Genomic DNA, 26,100 nt, shown 5'->3' on the forward strand with positions numbered 1-26,100 from the left:
CTGAGTTTTCATGACCCTGTAGTTTCTTGAGTTCTTAGGCCGAGCAGTTGCCATACCAGGCTGTGATGCAGCCAGAGAGGATGCTTTCTATGCTGCATCTGTAAAAATTGATGAGTCAACATGGACATGCCGAATTTCCTTAGTTTCTTGAAGAAATATTGGCACTGTTGTGCTTTCTTGGTCATAGCGTCAACGTGGATGGACCAGGACAGATTAATGGTGATGAGTACACCTGGGAATTTGAAGCTGTCAACCATCTTCACCTCGGCACCACTGATGAAGACAGGGGTGTTTACCACACTTTGTTTCCTGTAGTCAATGACCAGCTCCTTAGTTTTCCTGACATTGAGAGAGAGATTGTTGTCATTGCACCATTCCACTAGGTTCTCCAACTCCCTCCTGTACTCTGACTCATCGGTGTTTGAGATCTGACCCACTACGGTCGTGTCATCAGCAAACCTGTAGATGGAGTTGGAGCCAAATTTTGCCACACAGTCGTGTGTGTATAGGGAGTATAGTAGGGTGCTGAGTACCCAGTATTGAGGATTATCGTGGCGAAGGTGGTGCTGTTTATCCTTACTGATTGTGGTCTATAGATCAGGAAGTTGAGGACCCACTTGCAGAGGGAGCAGCCCAGTTCTAGGTTTTATAATTTTGATATGAGTTTAGCCGGGATTATGGTATTGAAGGCAGAGCTGTAGTCAATGAATAGGAGTCTGATATAGGCGTCCTTGTTGTTGAGATGCTCCAGGGATAAGTGCAGAGCCAGGGTGTCAACCAATTGTGGTGGTATGCAAACTGCAGTTGACCAAAGCATTCTGGGAGTATGGAGTTGATGTAACTCATGACCAACCTCTCGAAGCACTTCATAATGACAGATGTCAAAGCCACCAGACGGTAGTCGTTAAGCACGTTACCTGTTGATACTGGTACGATGGTGGTCTTCTTGAAGCAGGTGGAAACCGCGGAACAGAGTAGGGAGAGGTTGAAGATGTTTGCAAGCAGAACCACCAGTTAGTCAGCGCAGGATCTGAGTGCACAACCAGGGACTCCGTCAGGTCCCTTTGCTTTCTGTGGGTTCGCTTTCAAGAAGGCCGATCTTACTTCTGAGACTGTGACAGTAGGTATGGGTATGTCCGAGACTGTTGGGGCAGTTGACGACAGTTTGATGGTTTCCCGTTCGAAACAAGCATAGAATGCATGGAGTTCATTAAGGAAGGGTGCGCTTGGTCTCTGGGCGGATGCGTTGAGTAGAGTCAACACATGCACAACATGTGCCAGGCTCAGCCTGCTACAGTTTAAGGTCGTTCACCAGGCTCACATGACAGTGGCCCGGATGAGCAGATTCTTTGGGGTAAAGATAGGTGCGCAAGGTGTGCGGGAGGACCAGCGAACCATGTTCATATGTTCTGGGCATGCACGAAGCTTAGGGGATTCTGGCAGGGATTTGCGGATGTCATGGCCAAGGTGTTAAAAACAAGGGTGGCACCGAGTCCAGTGGTGGCGATTTTTGGGGTGCCGGAAGATCCGGGAATCCAGGAGGAGAAAGAGGCAGACGTTCTGGCCTTTGCCTCTCTGGTAGCCCAGAGACAGATATTATTAACCTGGAGGGACTCAAAGCCCCCAAAGTCAGAGACCTGGCTAACTGACATGGCTAACTTTTTCTTTCTGGAAAAAATCAAGTTCGCCTTGAGAGGGTCAATGTCAGGGCTCACCCGGAGTTGGCAACCGCTCGTCGACTTCTTTGGGGAAAATTAACCGTCAGCAGAAGGGGAAGGGGGGGTGGGGGGTGGGGGTGGGGGGGTTAGTTTAGATTAGTGCGTAAGAAAGGTGGGACCTGTGAGGGAGGAAGACGGCATTTGCACTATGTTTATATTTGTATGTACACTGTCTTCATTCATTTCTTCTGTTATTGTTATAAAACCATAAATACCGCAATAAAATGTTTATTAAAAAAAAGGAGGGGTGTGCTGTTGCCAGAGATTCTAGAATAGATTCCAGAATAGGATAGAACTAGACCCAACTTTACATGCTTTTATAAGCATTTATTTACAGACCTATACACCACAAAGATGCATCTTCTCAGGTATCGGATGCTCAGGGTTTTTTATGGGAGGGGGTCATTGGTGTGGGGAGCCTGCGCATGGGGTGCACGGGTGGTCTGTTGGGAGGTCAGTGATCAGGGGAATGGTTAGGTGGTCAGCTTGGTGAGCGGGTGGACAGGCATGGTCAGTGGAAGGGGGCAGTTTGGGGGGCTTTGAGTGTTCAGTGCAAGTTGGGGCATGTATCAGTCAGAGGAAGCTGGAAGGTTAGTCGGGGGTAGGGGCTGGAGGACCCCTAATCAGTAAGTTGGGGCGTTGGGGGGGTCCAGAGGCCGCAATGGGGGAGGGGGGTTGAGAGATCGGGGCGGCATTTAAAAATGGCTCCCCAATCTCTTCCTGTACTGACAAGCTCATCAATGCGGGAAATGGATGTTAGTGCAACCTCGGTGGGCCTTTCCTCGTTGAGGCCCAAAATAAACCAGAGTTGCATTGAATAGCACTGCAGGCGCCAAGAAACACCCCGCTAAACGCGCCCAAAACAGGACTTTGGGATTTTTTCCCATTAAATCACGAGCTAGTTAAGACTTCAGGTAGAATAATACTGTGTCCAGTTCTGGGTACCATCCTTGAGGAAGGATGTGAAGGCATTGGAGAGAGTACAGAGGATTCCAAGGGTAAAGAACTGTAGCAATGAGGATAGGTTGGGACTGTTTCCTTGAAGAAAGGAAGGTTGAGAGAAGACTTGATAAAGGTATTCAAGATCCTGAAGGGTACGGACAGGTAAATAGTGAGAAACTGTTCCCATTCAAGAGGGCATCAAGAACCAGAGGGCAAAGATTCAAAATAATTGACAAAAGGAGTAAAAGTAATGTGAGTCATAGAGTCGTAGGTGTTTACAGCATGGAGACAGTCTCTTCAGCCCAGCTTGTCCATGCCGCCCAGTTTCAATGACTAAGTTAGTCCCACTTGCCCGCATTTGGCCCATATCCCTCTATACCCACCCTGCCCATGTAATTGTCTAACTTATTTGTAAAAGACAAAATCGCACCCGCCACTACCACTGCCTCTGGCAGCCTGTTCCAGATGCTCACCACAATCTGCGTAAGAAATTTCCCCTCTGGTCTCTTTTGTATCTCTCCTCTCCCACCTTAAACCTATGCCCTCCTCTACCTTTAGGAAAAGATGTGGGAAAAGATGTGAAGTATCTACCTTATCTATGCTCCTCGTTATTTTATAGACCTCTCTAAGATCTCCCCCAGGGAAAAAAGTCTCTGTCTAGCCAGCCTCTCCTTATAACTCAAGTCCTGGTAACATCCTCGTAAATTTCTTCTGCACTCTTTCTAGTTTAACAATATCCTTCCTGTAATAGAGTGACCAGAACTGAACAAAGTATTCCATGTGTGGTCTTACCAATGTCTTGAGTAGGTCCTGCCCTTATCTGATCTACCAAAATGCATCACCTCACATTTATCCAAATTAAACTCCATCTGCCATTCATCAGCCCACTGGCCCAATTGGTCCAGGTCCTGTTACAATTTTATATAACCTTCTTCACTATCCAGAATGCCACCAATCTTGGTGTCAACTGCAAACTTACTAACCATGCCTCCTACATTCTCACCAAATCATTAATATATATAATAAATAACAGTGGACCCAGCACCGATCCCTGAGGCACACCGCTGGTCACAGGCCTTCAGTTTGAAAAAACAACCCTCCACAACCACCCTTTGGCTTCGGTCGCCAGGCCAATTTTGTATCCAATTGGCTACCACGCACTGGATTCCATGAGATTTAGCCTTTTGCAATAACCTACCATGCGGTACCTTGTCAAAGGCCTTGCTAAAGTCCATGTAGACAATGTCGACCGCACTGCCCTCACCTACCTTCTTGGTTACCTCTTCAGTAAACTCAATCAAATTTGTGAGTAATCACTTTCCTCTTACAAAGCCATGGTGCCTTTCCCTAATCAGCCCTTGCCTGTCTAAATGCCTGTAAATCCTGTCCCTCAGAATACCTTCTCACAACTTACCCACTACAGAAGTAAGGATCACCGGTCTGTGGTTCCCAGGCTTATCCCTACAGCCCTACTTAAACAAAGGTACAACATTTGCTACCCTCCAATCTTCAGGCACTTTGCCTGTGGCTGTCGGTGATTAAAATATCTCAGCTAAGGGGCTGGCAATTTCCTCCCTAGCCTCCCACAACGTCCTGGGATATATTTCATCAGGTCCTGGGGATTTATCTATCTTGATGCGCTTTAATACCTCCAGCACCTCCTTCTCTTGTAGTTTTAGATTGTAGATTGTAGTTTTAGGGTAAGGGAGAATGAAAGTATAGAGGTCAGGAGCACAGATTTGACGTCGCAGGAGGGGGCCAGTGTTCAGGTAGGTGGTTTGAAGTGTGTCTACTTCAATGCCAGGAGTATACGAAATAAGGTAGGGGAACTGGCAGCATGGGTTGGTACCTGGGACTTCGATGTTGTGGCCATTTCGGAGACATGGATAGAGCAGGGACAGGAATGGATGTTGCAGGTTCCGGGGTTTAGGTGTTTTAGTAAGCTCAGAGAAGGAGGCAAAAGAGGGGGAGGTGTGGCGCTGCTAGTCAAGAGCAGTATTACGGTGGCGGAGAGGATGCTAGATGGGGACTCATCTTCCAAGGTAGTATGGGCTGAGGTTAGAAACAGGAAAGGAGCGGTCACCCTGTTGGGAGTCTTCTATAGGCCTCCAAATAGTTCTAGGGATGTAGAGGAAAGGATGGCGAGGATGATCCTGGATAAGAGCGAAAGTAACAGGGTAGTTATTATGGGAGACTTTAACTTTCCAAATATTGACTGGAAAAGATATAGTTCGAGTACATTAGATGGGTCGTTTTTTGTACAGTGCGTGCAGGAGGGTTTCCTGACACAATATGTTGACAGGCCAACAAGAGGCGAGGCCACGTTGGATTTGGTTTTGGGTAATGAACCAGGCCAGGTGTTGGATTTGGAGGTAGGGGAGCACTTTGGGGACAGTGACCACAATTCGGTGATGTTTACGTTAATGATGGAAAGGGATAAGTATACACCGCAGGGCAAGAGTTATAGCTGGGGGAAGGGCAATTATGATGCCATTAGACGAGACTTGGGGGGGGGGGATAAGGTGGAGAAGTAGGCTGCAAGTGTTGGGCACACTGGATAAGTGGAGCTTGTTCAAGGATCAGCTACTGCGTGTTCTTGATAAGTATGTACCGGTCAGGCAGGGAGGAAGGCGTCGAGCGAGGGAAACGTGGTTTACCAAAGAAGTGGAATCACTTGTTAAGAGGAAGAAGGAGGCCTATGTGAAGATGAGGTGTGAAGTTTCAGTTGGGGCGATGGATAGTTACAAGGTAGCGAGGAAGGATCTAAAGAGAGAGCTAAGACAAACAAGGAGGGGACATGAGAAGTATTTGGCAGGTAGGATCAAGGAAAACCCAAAAGCTTTCTATAGGTAAGTCAGGAATAAGCGAATGACTAGGGAAAGAGTAGGACCAGTCAAGGACAGGGATGGGAAATTGTGTGTGGAGTCTGAAGAGATAGGCGAGATACTAAATGAATATTTTTCGTCAGTATTCACTCAGGAAAAAGATAATGTTGTGTAGGAGAATGCTGAGCCCCAGGCTAATAGAATAGATGGCATTGAGGTACGTAGGGAAGAGGTGTTGGCAATCCTGGACAGGCTGAAAATAGATAAGTCCCCGGGGCCTGATGGGATTTATCCTAGGATTCTCTGGGAGGCCAGGGAAGAGATTGCTGGACCTTTGGCTTTGATTTTTATGTCATCATTGGCTACAGGAATAGTGCCAGAGGACTAATGGATAGCAAATGTGGTCCTTTTGTTCAAAAAGGGGAGCAGAGACAACCCCGGCAACTATAGACCGGTGAGCCTCACGTCTGTAGTGGGTAAAGTCTTGGAGGGGATTATAAGAGACAAGATTTATAATCATCTAGATAGGAATAATATGATCAGGGATAGTCAGCATGGCTTTGTGAAGGGTAGGTCATGCCTCACAAACCTTATCGAGTTCTTTGAGAAGGTGACTGAACAGGTAGACGAGGGTAGAGCAGTTGATGTGGTGTATATGGATTTCAGCAAAGCGTTTGATAAGGTTCCCCACGGTAGGCTATTGCAGAAAATACGGAGGCTGGGGATTGAGGGTGATTTAGAGATGTGGATCAGAAATTGGCTAGCTGAAAGAAGACAGAGGGTGGTGGTTGATGGGAAATGTTCAGAATGGAGTTCAGTTACAGGTGGAGTACCACAAGGATCTGTTCTGGGGCCGTTGCTGTTTGTCATTTTTATCAATGACCTAGAGGAAGGCGCAGAAGGGTGGGTGAGTAAATTTGCAGACGATACTAAAGCCGGTGGTGTTGTCGATAGTGTGGACGGATGTAGCAGGTTACAGAGGGATATAGATAAGCTGCAGAGCTGGGCTGAGAGGTGGCAAATGGAGTTTAATGTAGAGAAGTGTGAGGTGATTCACTTTGGAAGGAATAACAGGAATGCGGAATATTTGGCTGATGGTAAAGTTCTTAGAAGTGTGGATGAGCAGAGGGATCTAGGTGTCCATGTACATAGATCCCTGAAAGTTGCCACCCAGGTTGATAGGGTTATGAAGAAGGCCTATGGAGTGTTGGCCTTTATTGGTAGAGGGATTGAGTTCCGGAGTCAGGAGGTCATGTTGCAGCTGTACAGAACTTTGGTACGGCCGCATTTGGAGTATTGCGTACAGTTCTGGTCACCGCATTATAGGAAGGATGTGGAGGCTTTGGAGCGGGTGCAGAGGAGATTTACCAGGATGTTGCCTGGTATGGAGGGAAAATCTTATGAGGAAAGGCTGATGGACTTGAGGTTGTTTTCGTTGGAGAGAAGAAGGTTAAGAGGAGACTTAATAGAGGCATACAAAATGATCAGGGGGTTAGATAGGGTGGACAGAGAGAGCCTTCTCCCGCGGATGGAAATGGCTGGCACGAGGGGACATAGCTTTAAACTGAGGGGTAATAGATATAGGACAGAGGTCAGAGGTAGGTTCTTTACGCAAAGAGTAGTGAGGCCGTGGAATGCCCTACCTGCTACAGTAGTGAACTCGCCAACATTGAGGACATTTAAAAGTTTATTGGATAAACATATGGATGATAATGGCATAGTGTAGGTTAGATGGCTTTTGTTTCGGTGCAACATCGTGGGCCGAAGGGCCTGTACTGCGCTGTATCGTTCTATGTTCTATGTTCTCTGTAATATGTACACTCCTCAAGACATCACTTTTTATTTCCCCAATTTCCCTAACATTCATGCCTTTCTCAACAGTAAACACTGACGAGAAATATTCATTCAGGACCTCTCCCATCCCTTGTGGATCCGCACAGATGACCCTGTTTATCCTTAAGAGACCCTACCCTCTCCACAGTCACTCTTTTGCCCTTTATGTATCTGTAAAAGCTCTTTACAATTTCCTTTGCCTTATCTGCCAAGACAATCTCGTGTCCCCTTTTTGCCCTCCTGATTTCTCTCTTAACTCTACTCCGACAAGCTTTATACTCTGCAAGGGATCCACTTGATCACAGCTGCCTATACATGCCATGCGCCTCCTTCTTCCTTTTGATCATGGCCTCAATATCCCCAGTCATCCAGGTTTCCATACTTCTACCAGCCTTACCCTTGTCTGAGATGAATGTGCTCACCCTGAACCCGAGTTAACACCCTTTTGAAAGTTCCCGCCTAATACCATCAAAATTGGCCTTGCTCAATTTAAAATTCTAACTTTTGGACCAGATCTATCATTCTCCACAGCTATCTTAAAATAATGGAATTATGGTCACTGGTCCCGAAGTGATCCCTCACAACACTTCCGACACCTGAGGAAAAACTTTTCATCCAAAGGTTCACTGGAGTCTGGAACAAACCTCCCGAGAGGGTGGTGGGGACAGGTTTGACCGAGATATTAAAAAGTAAATTGGAATGATATCTGAAAGGAGAGATTGTGCAAGGTTACAGGGATAAGTCAGGAGAGTGGGGCCAGGTAGAATTCCCTTTCAGAGAGCCAGCACAGACTCACTGGGTCGAATAGCCTTCTTCTCCACTGTAAAGAATTTGCGAATCTGTGATTCGAAACCTTTCTGGGTAACGACGACCGTGAGATGATTGGAACCATCCGAGGTTTGCGATTTAATTTGTGCTTTCAGATGATCCGATTGCAGGGTAACTGCCCAACGGAAGATTGAACTTCTTAGCAATTGCCGGACAATCCACATAAGATGGCTTTGTCTGGGGGGAACTTGCCAAGTGTAACTTTGGGTACCCCCCCCCCCCCCCCCCCCCCCCCCCCGTGAAGTTACAGGCCAATAAGTTACAAACATTGAGAGAGTGAGAGCGGGATCCTGGAGACCTTCTGTTCGCTTCTGACTCTGGAATGTGCAATCAAACGTCCCAGTAGCACTAAACGATTGCTCAGTACAATCAGTAAGCTTTGCTTGCAATATTAGGAGATGGGAGCTGGCACAGGTTAGACGACAATGTCCGTGCACCACTTCACATCAGTGGGTAATACTGATGTTAGTGGGCAACAGAATAGGGAGTACTGCTCTTTGGTCGTGATCACAAAAGAGTCAGTACGCTCCCAACTGCACTAAAAACGTGGAAACTATTTCTCATTTTGCTCTATGTAACAAAAGAATCACGAATGGAAGATTGCACCTGCAATTTATAAATGATTACTCTTCAAGTTACTGAAATGATCTGGAGTGTGCAGTAATGCTTTCTGGCTTTCTCTTCAGGTGGTACACTCTCAGTCAGTTTTCTGCCCCTTAATTGTATGCTGTTGCAGCAGTCAACGGATGACTCCCATCACAGTTAAATTGGATTGCAGGAAGAAATGTTTAGATATAAATTGTGCTTGGATCAGGAATCCTAGGAAATCCAGTTTAATAAACAATAGCCATGTCTTTGCACCACAGCCATCTAATCATTCAAGAGGAACTGAATCTACTTGGAAACAACAGGAAACATTTAACTAAAACAATGCATGCAGACGAGAATTGATCTCCAAAATTTGGCAATGAATGGACAACATGTTAGTGTTGACTCTGGCTCAGTTGATAGCATTCTTATCTCCAAGGCAGAAGGCTGGGGCTTCAAGTTGGCAATCCAGAACTTGAGTACAAAAGTCCTGGCTGATTGTCCAATGCACTATGTAGTGAAGACACAAATCTGGAGCAGGAGTAGGCCATTTGGCCCCTCCCACCTTCTCTGTCATTCAATAAGATCATGGCTGACCGGATTGCCATAGATTATCATAGAATTTACAGTGCAGAAGGAGGCCCTTCAGCTCATCGAGTCTGCACCGGCTCTTGGAAAGGGCACCCTACCCAAGGTCAACACCTCCACTTATCCCCACAACCCAGTAACCCCACCCAACTCTAAGGGCAATTTTGGATACTAAGGGCAATTTATCATGGCCAATCCACCTAACCTGCACATCTTTGGACTGTGGGAGGAAACCAGAGCACCCGGAGGAAACCCACGCACACACAGGGAGGATGTGCAGACTCCGCACAGACAGTGACCCAAGCCGGAATCGAACCTGGGACCCTGGAGCTGTGAAGCAATTGTGCTATCCACAATGCTACCGTGCTGCCCCTAATTGTGGGATTGTGGGCTTGACTCCACTTTCCTTCCTACTTCCTTGCCCTTGTTGTGCTCATTTTCCATTTAGAAAACTGACATAAAAATGACCAATTCCACAACGCTATGTGTCATGTAACTCATGACTCAGATCATTTTGAGGCGTCAACATGCATTAGGTTCAGAAAGGTTTGCAGAGCATTATTTCAAGGTAACCCGGGGCTGGAGACTAACTGCCAAATTCAATATAGATTTTCGGAACAACTTCTTCATACTGTGATCAATATCTGGAAACATCGTGCTAATAATCTGGTGGAGGCAGACATCCTGACGGCATTCAAGATGCTGTGTGAGGCTATGAGGAAAATAAAGCTTTTTTTTTTCGAGGATCATTCTCGTTTCATTTCAATCTGTTTTGCTACAATATTTTCAAGCTATCAGGGCAACAACCGGAGAGCTAGAGTTCATTTGAGGGTAGCCTATAACTCCAAAACAAAAGATATGCAGAATCAAAAAGGTAAATAAAACTCAACAACTTAAGAGGAAACCGTATGGAATCTCTATGAAATAGATGAGTGCAACTCATGTGCACTTATCTTTGTGATTCCCTGCACTGCCCAGCATCTTATCACTGTCACCATAGAGTTCTTTGCCATCGTGTAAAGAAATTAGGTTTATGTCATTGTTGCAGAGGTTCTCCTCATCCGCTAGCTTAACTTCAGTGGAAGATAGGTAGTGTCACGTGAGAGTGCCTTTAAGAAATGGGTGTTTATAAATGGGTGTGTATATAAATATCTGTAGTGAAGTACTTTAAGATGTGGAAGTTTACTACTGCAGTGATGTCAGAGAGTGGGGAGAGCTGGGCTGTCTGTCAGCTTTTTACTTTCGTTTTTGAGCAGGCTGCAGGGTGTGTTTTAGTTTCGTTTTCAGTGTTGGAACTGAAGCCAGACCAAGCAGGTGTACTGCTGTTCTCTCTGCCATCAAAAGACTATCTCTTGATCATTTGGTGAATTCAGAATTATAAACGTTTTCAGTAGTGACTTTAACCTGATGTGCTTCTGTTAAAGGTTTTGTTTTTAAGTCATATGGATGTCAAAAGGAAAGCTTAAAGGATTACTTAGTGTTGTAGTCTTTGGGGGTTGTATTTGATTTGATGGTTGCTAAGATGTTCACTGTATGTTTTAAAAAGGTTAACTTGAGTTCATAGAATAAACATTGTTTTGCTTTAAAAAATACTTTTCCATTTCTGCTGTACCACACCTGTAGAGTGGGCGTGTGCTCCCCATACCACAATCTATTAAAAGTTGTGGGTCAGGTGAACTCCATGATACACTTTGGGGTTCTCTAAACGCTGGCCCAAAACAGTAGAAACCCTGGGGAACAGGGCAGGCACAAACAGCCATACACAGCATTTATTCAGCATTGACACAATCTTGTCCTGTTGATACAAAATTCTAGAACAGCCTTGCAGAATTCCACCCCTTGGATTTTAACATTAAATTTTGTTCGGGGCAATGCATGTACAGGTTTCAGTAGAAAAATTCATTTACATTTTCACAAGAATTATATATAATATTCCAAACCATTATGGAGTTGGCAGTATTACCAACTTCTACAGATTCATAATAGAATCTTAGAATGGATACAGCACAGAAGGACACCATTCGGAATGTTATATTCGTGCTGGCTCTCTGCAAGAGCAATTCATCTAATCCCACAAAGCTGTCTTTCACCTAAAGCCCTGCAAATTTTTCTCTTCAGATAATTATCCAATTCTCTTTTGAATGCCTCAATTGAATTTGCCCCCACTACACTCCCAGACAGTGCACTCCAGATCCTCTCACTCCCTGCAGAAATGTTCTTCCTCTTGTCACTGTTGTTTCTTTTGTTAATGATTTTAATTCATTGTTCTCAGATTCGCGATCCTCCTGCTAACAGGAACTATTTTTCCCGATCTACTCTGTTCTGGCCCTTCTTGATTTTGAATACCTCTATCAAATCTCCTCCTAATCTTTGCTTCTCCAAGGATAACAGTACCAATCCAATATATCCACATGATTGAAGTTTCAGGTGCCATCCCAGTGAATCTTTTCTGCACCCTTTTTAAATGCCTTCATATCCTTCCTGCATTTGGTGACCATAATAATAATAATAATCCTTATTAGTATCACAAGTACATTAACACTGCAATGAAGTTACTGTGAAAATCCCCTAGTCGCCACACTCCGGTGCCTGTCCGGTTCATTGAGGGAGAATTCGGAATGTCCAATTCACCAAACAAGCACAATATTGAACACAATACTCCAGAATTGAACACAATACTCCAGCTGAGGCTGAATCATGTTTCATACAAGTTCATCATAACTTCCTGGCTTTTGTAGTATATACCCCTATCTATAAAGCCCAGGATCCAATATGCTTAATTTACCGCTTTCTCAATTCCAGTTTAGATTATTTGCCTTGGCAGTATCCTTAAATGTTGATGCTATAAATGATGCGTCAGCATCTCTACCCATCCAGTGTCTCATTGCTCACGTTTGCATTCCCACACTCCCTCATCCTGCCTGTCTAGAATGTTGTGTTGTCCCATGCCAATTCCAAATCTTTCATTCCGAACATCAATTCAAAAACTCAAAGCAGGCAGTACAAATATAATAATAATCATTATTAGTGTCACAAGTAGGTTTACATTAACACTGCAATAAAGTTACTATGAAAATCCTCGAGTCGCCACATTCCGCCAACTGTTCGGGCACACTGAGGGAGAATTCAGAATATCCAATTCGCCTCACAAACACGTCTTTCGGGATTTTGTGGGAGGAATCCCACGCAGACATGGGGAGAACATGCAGATTCCACACAGGTAGTAACCCAAGCCGGGAATCGAACCCAGGTCCCTGAAGCTATGAAGCAACAGTGCTAACCACTGTGCTACCGTGCCGCTTGAACTGCTGCAGTCCATCTGGTGCAGGCACACCCACAGTGCTGCGAGTGAAGGAATTCCAGGACATTATTCCTGTGAGAGTTAAGGAATGGCGATATCGCTCCAAATCGAGATGGTGTGATTTGGAGGGGAATGTGCAGGTAATGATGTTCCCATGTGTATTCTGCCCTTGACCTTCTTGGTCAAGGCATTTGGAAGATGCAGTTGAAGGTGCCTTGGAGAGTCGCTGCAATGCATCTGGTATATATACTGATGCCATTGTGCATTGGTGTGGAGTGAGTGAATGTTGAAGCTAGTGGATGGAGTGCCAATCAAACAGACTACTTTGTGCTTGATGATTTTGACTGTCATTGGAGCTGCACTCATCCAGGCAATTGTAGATTCTTCCTTCACACTCCTGACTTGTGCCTTGCCGATACTGGGGAGCCACTCTTCATCTAAGACTGACACAAAGTAGAGATTCAACATCATATCCAATCCGCGAACGCCGCCTTCGGATGAGAGTCTTCGATGAATGTGACACGATGGCACAGTGGTTAGCACTGTTGCCTCACAATGCCAGGGACCCAGGTTAATTCTAATCTTGGGTGATGTGTGGAGTTTGCACATTCTCCACCTGTCTGTGTGGGTTTCCTCCGGGTGCTCCAGTTTCCTCCCACAGTCCAAAGATATGCAGGTTAGGTGAATTGGCTATGCTAAATTGTACGTTAGTATTCAAAGATTAGGTGGGGATATGGGGTTACAGGGATCGGGCGAGAGAGTAGGCCATTTAGCGTGCTCTTTCAGAGTGTAGGCTTGGTGGACCGACTGGTCTCCTTCTGCAATGTAGAGATTCTATGATCTGTACTGATAATAAGGTACTCGTGTACAAGGCAGTCATCCGCCTAACTCTTCTATATGGTTCAGAAACCTGGACTACATACAGATACCACCCTCAAATCCTTGGAAAGGTACCATCAATGCTGTCTGAGACAATTCTCTGCATCAGCTGGGAGGAATGGCGTACTAATATCAGTGTCCTTGAAGGTGTCAAGAGCATCAGCATCGAGACCATGATCATCTGAAACCAACCCCATTGGGCCAGCCACAGCCCAATCCCAGAATCCCGATTACCATAGTAAATCTTCTTCATGCAGCTCAAGGAAGGCACCCGAACTACAGGCGGACAAGGAAGAACTTCAAGACACCCTAAAGGCTTTCCTCAAGAAATGCAACATCGACATCAATGCCCGGAAGGCCATTGCTCAGAACAAATCCGCCTGGAGGAACCTCGTAGCTGAAGGAAAACCAGACGGCAAGGGTAGGTACAGAAAAGGAGCCTGAGAAAGGAATGCCAGCAGTCTTGAGTACAAGGACCAATTCCACTTCCTGGAAACACCTGCCAAATGGGAGATCGAAGATGCAGCCCTCGGATTTGTCTCATCAGCCATGCAAAGACCCAAACAACCCATGACCAGTGACATGGAGTTTCTGAGCTGGACAACCATACTCATTAGTGAGTGATCACCAAAGAAGAGATGGTGGCCAGGCCTTGGGAATCAAGAGATGAATTAGTCATCTCAGAATTCCCACCCTCTGACCTTTTCTTGTAACCACAGTAGCCTTTTCCACGTGAGCGGCTCCACGCTAAAGACGCCCCTGGCTAAAGATTTATTGCATCCGTCTCCCGAGGAGGAGAAGCGGAAACATAAGAAGCGTCTCGTGCAAAGTCCCAACTCTTACTTCATGGATGTCAAATGTCCCGGTTGCTACAAAATCACTACTGTGTTCAGCCACGCTCAGACTGTTGTGCTGTGTGTCGGAAGCTCCACTGTTCTCTGCCAGCCCACCGGAGGAAAAGCCAGGTCAACAGAAGGCTGTTCCTTCAGAAAAAAGCAGCACTAAAAATGAAAGTTGGCATTTGAAGGTGGGCGAGACTCCACACAACTAGGCATCAAGAGCCTGGCTGAGGGGTACTGATTCGCTTCCTTGGCATCTGGATGGCGGCACGGGAGAGATGAACGGGGGAAAGAGGGGCTGTGCCAGTGTCCCAATGCCTTGCCCACCCTGGTTTATAGAAGCATTTTTGGACCTTGCTGGGTTTGCGAGATTTGTTAAGAATTGTCAAATAAAATGACATAAAAATAAAGTAACCACAGTATTTATACAGCTGGTCCAGCTTAGTTTCTGTTCAATCATAACCCCCATGATATCGATAGTATGGGATTCAGTGGTAGTAATATGGTATGTCAAAAGGATATGGCTAGGTTTGCTACTGTTGGATATAGTAATATCCTGGCATTTCAGCCCAAGCCTGAATGCTGTCCAGGTCTTGTTGCATTGGACACAGGCAGCTTCAGTATCTGAGGGGTCTTGAATAGTACTGAGGTTTATGCAATAATCAACATTTATCCCCACTTCTGACCTTATGATGGAAGCAAGTTCATTGGTGAAAGATGGCTGGGCCAAGGACACCTATGTGAGGAACTTCTACAGCAATGTCCTGGAGCTGGGAAGATTGGCCTCCAGCAACTTTAAGCATCTTTCTTTGTGCTGGGTTTGATTCCAGTCAGTTGAGAGGTTTCCCCTGTTGACTTCAACTTTTGTCAGGGATCCTTGATGCCACACCCACTCACATGCTGTCTTGATGTCATGGGCTGCCACTCACCTCTATTATTAAGCTCTTTTGTCCATGTTTGAACCAAGGTTATAATGAGGTCAGGATCTTAGTGACCCTGGCAGAACCCAAATTGAGCATTTGTGGGCAGTTCATTGCTGAGTAAGTATCGCTTGATAGCACTGTTGAAGACATCTTCCATCATTTTACTGACGATTGAGAGTAGACTGAAAGGGCAGTAATTGGCCTGGTTAGATTTGTCTTGCATTTTGTGTACAGGCCATAACTGGGTAATTTTCCACATTGGTGGGTAGATACCAATGTTGTAGCTGTACTAAAACAGCTTGGCTAGGGGTGTAGCAAGTTCTGGAGCACAAGTCTTCAGTACGACTGCCGGAATGTTGCCAGGGCCCTTAGTCTGCAGTATCCAATGCCTTCAGCTACTTCTTGATATCACATGGAGTGAACTGAATTGGCTGAAGACTGACATCTGTGATGCTGGGGACCTTGGGTGGAGGCCAAGATGGATCAACCACCACAGCTTCTACTTGATGGCTGAAGATAGCTGCAATTGCTTCAGCCTCATCTTTTGCACTGATGTGCTAGGCTACCATACCACTGAGGATGGGGATATATGTATGGCCTCTTTCTCCTGTTAGTTGTTTAATTGTCAACCATCATTCACAACTGAATGGGGCAGGTCTGCAGGATTTAGAACTGATCTATTGGTTATGGGATTGTTTTGCTCTGTCTATAACATGCTGCTTCCGACCATGCTACTTTTGACCTGCTAACTTAGATCTCATTCTCCAAGGTTTGAATGTGACACAATGGAAAGAGTGTGGCCAGAACTACACAACATGCAGGATTTTCCAGCTATTTCCTTCCGCGGGATCTTATGGCTGACAACAACCCCTGGCACAGATTCCCCGGCAGTGGAGGATATGAACAACAGGAAACCCCATTTACAGTTGCAGGACCGGAAGATAACCACTGCCGAAAAATAGCGGGCCGTCCCCGCCATCGTAAAATACACTGCTGGAAAATCCCGGCCATTACTCAAACACCAGACAATTTAAGCACACCTTTCTCGAATCCATTGTGATTTGATATTGCTCAACATTCTGTGCTCATTGCTGACAAGTTGACAGTCAAGTTCTCCTAAAACCCAAGCTTTAGTTCAATTTCAACCTTGCTTATTTTAACACAATATTTAGAGTATGTGCATTCATTTTCTTTTAAAAAAAATAAATTTAGAGTACCCAATTCATTTTCTTTCCAATTAAGGGCAACGTAACGTGGCCAATCCACCTATCCTGCACATCTTTGGGTTGTGGGGGCGAAACCCATGCAAACTCCACACGGACAGTGACGCAGAGCCGGGATTGAACCTGGGACCTCGGCACCGTGAGGCACTGTGCCATCGTGCTGCCCTGTGCATTCATTTTCTCCTCTGGTTTCTGATACTCTACATATGCTTTTGTTTTCTATTTACTAAGGCAAATAAATTTTATCTAGGCCATTTTACAGGTCCCGGCTGTTGTATCAAATAATTCCATAGCCGTATAATAGTAATCATGTTCATGGTACTGCACCAGCAACCACACAGTGTGCAAATTTAAACTACACCATGGCAAATTTCCTGCCATTCAACAGCAGTCATATTCCATCTGAAGCCCCCAGACATGGTTAACACCAACAATGCACACACCTACCAACCTTCTCTCACTCAGGTCACAAGAGCCCTGATTTCACAGAATGTCCAGAGTCTCCATTCTCTGACCCGTTGGGTAGTATGGTGGGCTCTGGCAACACAGACAGCAGCAATGAGTCTTGTCCAATCCCAAACCTTTACCATCCTTTCTTTCAATTGTATAACACATACAGTAACAGTCTCTGTTCTATTCTCAGAGACCTGCATCAACACCAGGATCTGTTTGAATACTTCAGAGAAAACTATTCCTTCAGACAGAAGCTTGCTTGTTTACTTTTGTGCAAATTCTCTGTATGTTTTGAACTCCTAACCCAATTCCATCACAATTAGCTTTCTATTTACTCTTTGTTTATTCACTCTTCGTCCCTTTGGAAGCGCAGGTCGCACCACCATTTCTTGAAACCTAATGATGTCGTGATCCGGAAACCAATTACAGTCTTTCACAAGACACCCACTTTAGACTTGAAAGGGACATCATATAAAAACAAAGAGCAAGCTTCCCAAAGAACACGGACCACCTCATTGTTTTACATGCAGATTGCCACTGCAACAAGAGGGTGGCAACTGGATGTGTAAAAAATGTACAAATATAATTTCCATGGCATTCTCTCATTTTATTTTCAGAATCTAAAATGGGTCAGAATGTCAATTTCTACTGAATTTCCGTTTAAAATACTGAGAGGGGATGTGTGAATCTTGCAGAAAGAGTCCCCATGGACTTGGTAGACGGATCTTTGTTAATTATATGGTAAAGAGAATTTTCAAGAAGCAATAACTATCAGAACGGCAGCTATCCAGGTATCTGAATCACACATAATTAGAGGACAGCAGCTTGTTACTTCATTACTAGAGTCAGCATGGAAAGAGAATTTCCTTGGTGTTCTCCTGACATCCCACCACAACAAAAACCCTGGAGAAACAGCTGTTCATGTCATTTTCCTGAGGGCTCTGCCAATGGCTCAGAATTGAACAATTGTGGAAATTGCCAAAGAACCTATTCCGTCAGCAGAGCTTCAGGCATTACTAAAAACAGGACATTTTGTTCAAGAAAGGCGAAAGACACAAAGAGTAATATTGAGAAAAGCTCACTGTGAATAAATAACGGACCAGAGACGTGAACTAGCTCCACAGTGGAGCTACCCCAACCCCCCCCCCCCCCCCAACCTCGAACCAATCCTGTCTGGTTTTAGTGAGCAATTGAACTCGCTCCAACATTCCCGGTAACAAAGGTAACAGTTTAATTACAGTTTCAAAGAGCAGTACTCGTTATGACAAGGTGCTTCATACTGTCTTGCATGGAGATGGGTGCAACCTTATGATCAGTGATGATGTAATGTCAATCACACCCAGCCCTCCAAATGTAATATCGTTCACATCTAATTAACAAACACGTGCATGACAAAAATAGAAAATTGTATCCTGCAAGTCCATCAGCCTTTTAAGAGATGGGGGAGATTTATTCTTGGGATCCTCAACTTAAATTAAATGGCCATGATGTTGCTATGGCTGGTGAAGAAACAGTTTTCATTGTCTGCCTTGTGTATGAATTCCCAGAGACTTTTCGCAGCTTGTCAGCAGAGATGACTTAGTTTTCAGGTGGCTGATTGAGTGCGCTTCCCTCAACAGGGGATTTATGACATCTGTGAGTAGGCTAAGCAGCAGGAAGGCCCTTCAAACAAATCAGATTGAATAATTTTCACTGCGGACTGCAAAGCAGGATGTAACTTGCCTTTCCTGTTTTATTTTATAAACTTAAATTATTGCAAAATAAAAAATTGGGGCGTGCACATCGGATTACGTGAGAGAGAGAGAGAAAAATGGAAAAAAAACTTCCTATAAAATCAGCAACAGTAATTTTCTTGTGAGGGAACGTGGCTCCACACATGTAAATTCTTTTGTCCTCAAGACCAGAGAGGTTGTCCAACAGTAATCACCACTTAACACACCAGTAGAACCACAATTGCACCCGATTATACCAAACCAAACCAAACTTTTGCCAATTGTCTTTTAACGTTGGACTAGGAAATAATTGGCAAGTTCACACCATTACAGTGATTTCTATTCCATTTCCAGAGGCAAAGACTGAACCAGCATAGCCTGTGGAGAAGCTGGGTATGACTAACAGCAGGTGCAAGATTTATTCCTTCAACTCGCATGCATGGATCCAGAATAGGCTATCAGTTTCTCCCTCAGCATGCTGACAGCCTTGTCGCTACGAGTACAGCAAAATCTAGCTCAATATACTATGTTGGGTTGAATGAGAAATATAAAGGGAAGAGTATCAGGCTCTGGGTCCGGTCTTTTGGGTGAGGTTCCGAAGGTTAACATATTTATAAAAAGCCTGAAACCGCAGCACCTGCACACGTCTGAGCATCTGACTATTATTTTCAGTACCTAAACTGTTATAATTAACATGAACATTATAATCCAGGATCTCACACCATCAAATTATTCTGAAATTATCCTTTCAAGACATATATTCAAGCAGCCAACAATGGCAGTGCAACAAGCCCCTCTGCATAAAGTGAATCCTTGTGAACAAGACTCAGTAATGAACGTGCATGACTGAGATTCTTTGGACAACTACAATAGATTGTTGAACCGATGTGACATTTCTAATGAAGATAAACATCCACTCAGCACCAGGTTCAATGCATCCCTTTGTCTAATTGTCTAATCAAAATGTTCAAATACCTTTAAGGTTAAAATTCTAATTTGCCAATTGATTTCCTTTACAATGTTTGTACCTAAAATAAACTAAATTGGGCCATCGATTGAATAAGACGTATGTACCTATACCAGGCAGCAAAGCTGGTTCAATTTTAAAATATGAACATATCATCGATTTTATGGATTTCTAAGATTCTGATATTCCAGAATAAAGATGCATAATCAAAATTACCAATAAGTAGACAGGGTTACCAGTGGTTAGTGGCTGGAGACAAAGTAACCTTTAAGTGAGCAGGGAGATTCATTTTCAAACCTAGTTAGCAGCACACAACATGCATTTGTTCTATTAAAGCACGAGATGTAAACATCACTGTGCCAAGCATGTCCACTCCTCTGATCCCATGCCAGCTCCCAATGAGCAGGTGAGGGTATTGTGATGGTTTGGCTTTGGGCCATGTTGATTGAACTGTCCATCACTTGACCAAAGGGGGAAAAAACAAGTCGAGGCAGGTTTGTTTTGACCAAGCAATATGTTGAAATTCACAACGTTGTTCTGTGACCCATGCTTGCCCTGTGTTAAATCCTAAAGAGAAGATACTGCCGTATGGAGTGTGTATAGATCAGCCATGCAGTTACAGCATTTAAAAAAAGCAATATTTAGTTTGTGCCCAGAATGCAGTTTGGGTAAGAATAACATCAGCAAATAATCAGTCAATGAAGATGAATGGCAGAATTCTCTCAACTGGGGTAAGTCCGTGGTGGGTACAGGGATGGGTATGTTTCCCGCTGCGGAGGCAGATGGAAAACCACACCATATCTTCAGGCCCCGACCTAATTAATTATGCGTTTGGCAATTTTGCGCCATTTTCCCTGGCAGGGTGGGTTTGATGGTGTGCATCCCGCCGTCATACCTGGGGGGCATATTTAAAAGGAGCCCAACATCACCCACCCATCATTGAAGAAAGAAGATGAACCTCCTGAAGAAGTTGAATCTCCAAGAACGCTCTGAGGCTGTAAACTGGACCTCCTCGATGACACTGAATCTGGAAGAACCACCTGAAAGATGCACCTCCCACTCACAGCTGATGTGTTCCAAGATCCAGGTTTGCAGGCAGCTTCCATCACCAACTCCAGAAGCAGTCGTAGGCATTCTTCAGGTAAGTCCCGACTTTTGCATGCCATGTTGTTCCAAACATGTCCTGGACCGATGTGTTTGCCCCCTGGCATCAAAACAAATCCGTGTGGAGGGTGGTGGGCGGAGAGGGGGGAGGGGCAAAGTGAGACTCCAAAGGTACCTTCATCTGCATGCCATTAGCGAGATGCAATTCAGTTTCACACCGGCCTCCAATGGGATTCTCGATCCGACATGGCGGGCACCAGCGAATGATCCCATGGGAAATTGACGCTGACATAAAATCAATTTTTGGGCCTCCTGCCAAATTCTCCGGGAAGCTAGTGGGAAACCATTCCCGCCATTGAACTTGCCAGCGGGGGCATGCGATAATTATGCCCGATGTCTCCAATTAATGATCATAGATGAATCTGCGTGCACAAAGCTGAGACATGACATGGAGTTTCATTCAGCATTTGAAATTATACTAAAATAGAATGTCAGATGTTATATGTAATCATTATAATAAACATCATTAAAGTGCTGGTGGCAACCAGCTCACATACATAGAAGTAGCAGTTTCATAGAATTAACAGAAAAACAGCAACTAAAGTGCGTTTTGAACACAGGTATTTACAAATCTTTACCCAATGAGAGTCCACCTACATTTTATTTGTGCAGAGTGTTTAACAAACCTGTGGCTGTCGAGGTATAATTTGTGGTAATATCATTACCGCATGAAGGGTAAATCAGCATTAGGTGTACATTCAGTGGTTACTTTTCTAGGATCTTTAAAAAGACAACTGAAGTTGGCCACAAACAAACAAAGCACAATGTGCTCAACATTGAAGTGGTTCACAGCACACCCACCTCCCAATCTCTTACCTCTCCCAGCTGCCCAATCTCCATCCAACAGCTTCCCTTCAGACGACTGAAGAGAACAGATTTTGCACGGTCCTCTTGCACACCAGTTTCCATGCAGCAGTCATTGCAGATACGGGGTTCGCAGCTGAATTCAACCTCAACACAAGTTTTTCTTTGTTTTGTCAAACATTTCATTTATTTTTTAAACAGCTGTCAAAACCTCCTCAGTTCACAAGCTCAACTTTAACAGTTCAACAGCTCCATTCAGTGGAGCAGTATAATTATTTTTATTTCCCAACAATCTATTTTATTAGTGTATCTAATATTGGGCATCAGTATCGCCCCAATTTGTAGCACACGTCTTGCTAGGTTTGTGCACTCGCTGGAGAATGGGTTAAAACGTTCCACACTCAAAGTACTTAGCACTCTTTCCAATTGTCCAATAGGTCAGACTTCCATTCCATTGGTTTAGTCTGGATACAAATCCAGATCACAGCAACAAGGCTAGCCTGTTACCATACATAGCCCTCTCTCCACAACCACCTTTCTCTGGGAACACTGGTTTCCTCACAAATATTGACTCTTCTAGGCACCCTTGTCCTGACTCCTGAAACATAATGGCAGCTACCAGATAAAGTACCATTCATGCAAGCAGCATTTTTATTAATATATAGCAAGAAATAGATGCAGTAAAGAAATTACAAATGCACAAAAAAATAAGAATATGATTTTGGGATTTCATGGTATCTCTTCGCAAGCCCGTGCGGTGCCGGGACATCAGTTTCAACGCCTATGCTCCGTTTGTTTTATGATCGAGAAACATTTATGGTTAGGGTAATGGTGCCATCAGTCAATATTTCACTTGGTATCCATGACTCCCCGAAGGATAATGTTGCATCCTGCTCGAATAACCAGTGAGCCTGCAGCTACTTCAGGATGAACGAGCAATGAATCCACCTCAGGAATTTAGTATTCATTGACTGGGAGAAGGTTTGGCTTAACATCACAAACCATCTGCGCATCAAGAGAATAAAAGCTGTTATGGTTGATATGAGGCATCAGACTGACTGACAGTGCCTCTATGTCCATATGGATTCAATCGATCATAATCAAACCCTGGGAAAGCCAGCAAAATCATAAAACATTTATTGCCTGGGCAGCTGTCTCTCAATATTTCTACTTAAATTAATGAATTTTCCAGAGGAGTGTGTCCATCACTTGCTGAATGCAAATACATATGGAGCAGGATTCTCTGATCCTGAGGCTAAGTGTTGACACCGTTGTAAACGCCATTGCATTTCTCGACGCCGTCAACATGGCCTCGGGAGCAGTAATTCTGACCCCTACAGGGGGTCAGTATGGCACTGGAGCGACCCACGCCTCTCCAGCTGCCGATCCCGGCGTCAGATGGGTGCCGCGGGTCTGCGCATGCACAGTGGGACCGGCGCGATTGCGCAGATGCCCGGTGGCTTCCTTCTCCGCGCCGGCCCCGACGCAACATGGCGTATGGCTACAGGAGCCGGCACGGAGCAAAAGAGGCCCCCAGCCCCACCCGGGTCGGACCCCCCTCCCGCCCCCCACCAGGCCGCCCCCGGATGCATGCACGCCAAGGTCCCTCCAGGTAAGACCAGGTGTGAATGGCGCCGGCGGGACTCGGGTTTGTTTGCATGGCCGCTCGGCCCATCCCAGGCGGAGAATTGCCGGGGAGTGGCACGTTCTCCGGAGAATCGGCGGACTGCCGTCGGGGTGACGTCACGCGATCCACGCCCATCCCGGTGATTCTCCGGCCCGGCCTGGGCTGAGAGAATCCCGCCCATGATTCTTGGTGCAACAAAATTAACAATACTGTATCCAGGAAAGTGATTGTTGGGTTTGATTTCTTAGCCAGCAGCAAAATAGTTGGAATCAATGCTGAATTCCGACAAAGCGAGCGCAATCAGTTAACACAGTCATGGCAAAAACTCCCTGGTAGGGCTGCAGCATCCAGTCCAGAACTCTCTCCAGTGACAAATACAGGCCTGTTAAAATTCTCCTGCTCAGAGCATCATCTCCCCTGCACAAGTCCCTTGGTGAACTATATCACACATCTCAAGAGACAACGGCATTCATTTTCTTCCCATAGTGACACTAAACTTGGTGTGTAACATGATTTATTGTGCAGCCAACTAGAACTACTGAGAACAGTATGTTTGTTCAGCTGGTTGGATCTGTTTCCCAATAATGGGTGGAATTCCACCTGCTATATTTCTAAAGGCAGATCAAGACACACGAGAAGAAATATTCTGGGCGCGATTCTCCACTCCCACGCCGGTTGGGAGAATCGCCTGGGCCGCCAAAATTTCCGGGGACGCCGGTCTGACGCCCTCCCGCGATTCTCCCAAGCAGCGGGAACGGCCTGGTCGAGTTTCGCGGGCCGCAGGCCGGAGAATCGCCGGAGATACCCAAAATGGCGATTCTCCGGCACCCCCGCGATTCTGAGACCCGGATGGGCTGAGTGGCCAGGCCAAAATGGCGGGTGCCCCCCAGCGCGGTCCACACCTGGTCGCTACAGTCGTGGGCGGTGCGTGAACGCTGGGGGGGGCGGCCTGTGGGGGGGGGGGAGGGGGGATCCTGCACCGGGGGGTACCTTAAATGTGGGGTGGCCTGCGATCGGTGCCCACCGATCGTCGGGCCGACCTCTCTGAAGGAGGACCTCCTTCCTTCCGCCGCCCCGCAAGATCCGTCCCCCATCATCTTGCGGGGCGGATTTGGTCAGGACGGCAACCACGCATGCGCGGATGACATCCGTTATGCGGCGCCGGCCGCATCATCTATGCGGCACCGCTTTACGCGGGCGACAAGGCCTGGCGCGGGTAGATGACGCGGCCCCAATACTGGCCCATTGTCAGGGCCTGAATCGGTCAGGACCGGGGCCATTCCGCGCCGTCGTGAACCTCGACGGCGTTCACGACGGCGGGTCCACTTCGGCGTGGGGGTGGAGAATCCCGCCCTCTATGTCCCAGTGTTCTGACCAGCTGAGGAGGACAGATCTGCCTCCCCTTTTATTCAGCCTCTTCAGAGAGATGTAACAAAAGGTTATTTGTTTAAATTATTGTTTTCTCTGTAAGTGCCTTTTCCAATCCAAATGTATTTATTTGTTAATAAGAAACCAATTAAACCAGATTTTCTTGAGTCAAAAAAAGTTTATTAGTTACTTATCCCGAGAACCCACACTCACATACTTTTTCAGAAGTAGGCAAGTTGGAGTCCAATATAAAGTTGAAAGAATATACGATTATGTCTATCGCTTGTTTTTTAAAGCATAGATTGCTGAACGTTATGGTCGTTTGAAGTTAATTGGTTTCCAGCAAAACTCTGGAATTGACTTAGTTCAAATCTGCACTTGCTGAAGACACTCTTTTAGCTTCAGAGGTAGAGGTAGCTTTGTGCTCTTTTCGAGCTGTTTTTAGATGACTGGCATTTTCTTTCTCCTCCTCCATTCGGACTCTGCTCGGTAGAACCAGTTTTTAAAACTTCGCTTGTATATTCCCAGAAATGAATTTTATTAGCATGTTGTGTAATCACTATTGCAGACCATGTAATTCCATTTTTTGATCTTTTCCACATTTTGAAGCTTTTGCCACATTTCAACATAGAAATCAATCGGATAAAGGGTTATCTTGTTCTCCGCAGGGGGAGGGGTGGGTATTAAATGACTGTTGCATATCTAGCTCTTTAGCAGTATCCATTGTTTATATAGAACTACAACCTCAACCGGGACCTGGGATTCATGTCGCATTACATTCATCCCCCACCATCTGGCCTGCAAAATCCTACCAACTGTCCTGGCTTGATACAATTTACACCTCTTTAACCTGGGGTTACCCCATCTCTGGATCTGTAAAGATTTAATCACCTGCTAATGCTCGCATTCCTAGCATTGTTTGGCATCTTTGAATTTGTCTATATCTGTGTTTCTGGAACAGACCTCTGCATTCACCTGAGGAAGGAGCAGCGCTCCGAAAGCTGGTGACATCGAAACAAACCTGTTGGACTTTAACCTGGTGTTGTAAGACTTCGTATTGTTTTTTTAAAACAGGCCTTTTTTCAAACCATTTAATATGGCTAGCTCGTGAAGTTGCAAGTAGATCACACTCAGTTAATATTTCCTGTTATTGCAACACCAGTTATAGTAAAACATTCTCTTTACAGTACTTACAATGCCACACAACAATTGCACCCTCCCCCATAAACTTTACCAAATTATCTGAATGGCACACAGAATTTGAAGCAATCCAGGAACGTAGCTCCATGACAATACAGTGGAGCCCTACAGGACTTATTATACTTTGATGCTGTACATATTAATGACCTTGACTTGGGTATCAGAACCACAATTTCAAAGAAGGAAATATAGTCTGGTTCCTTTATTGTCACTGGGTCAAAATCCTTGAACTCCCAACCTAACAGCATTGTAGGAGCATCCTCACCACACAGACAGCAGCAGTTGAGGAAGGCAACTCAAGAACAGCTTCTCAAGGGC

The 26,100-nt window shown here is 45.3% G+C and overlaps 2 protein-coding genes across 4 annotated transcripts in view; one reads left to right on the forward strand and one right to left on the reverse strand.

The window, feature by feature from the left end:
- Positions 1 to 26,100, reverse strand: part of LOC140424910 (plexin domain-containing protein 2-like) — a 557,096-nt gene that overhangs the window by 491,244 nt on the left and 39,752 nt on the right. The gene's annotated exons all lie outside the window — the stretch shown is intronic.
- LOC140425726 (small ribosomal subunit protein eS27-like) lies at positions 14,265 to 14,529 on the forward strand. The gene has a single exon (XM_072510196.1). It carries the CDS (start codon positions 14,349 to 14,351, stop codon positions 14,505 to 14,507), a length of 159 nt encoding a protein of 52 aa, XP_072366297.1. The 5' UTR covers positions 14,265 to 14,348; the 3' UTR covers positions 14,508 to 14,529.

This window comes from Scyliorhinus torazame, chromosome 6, assembly GCF_047496885.1.
Source record: "Scyliorhinus torazame isolate Kashiwa2021f chromosome 6, sScyTor2.1, whole genome shotgun sequence".
Lineage (NCBI taxonomy): Eukaryota > Metazoa > Chordata > Chondrichthyes > Carcharhiniformes > Scyliorhinidae > Scyliorhinus > Scyliorhinus torazame.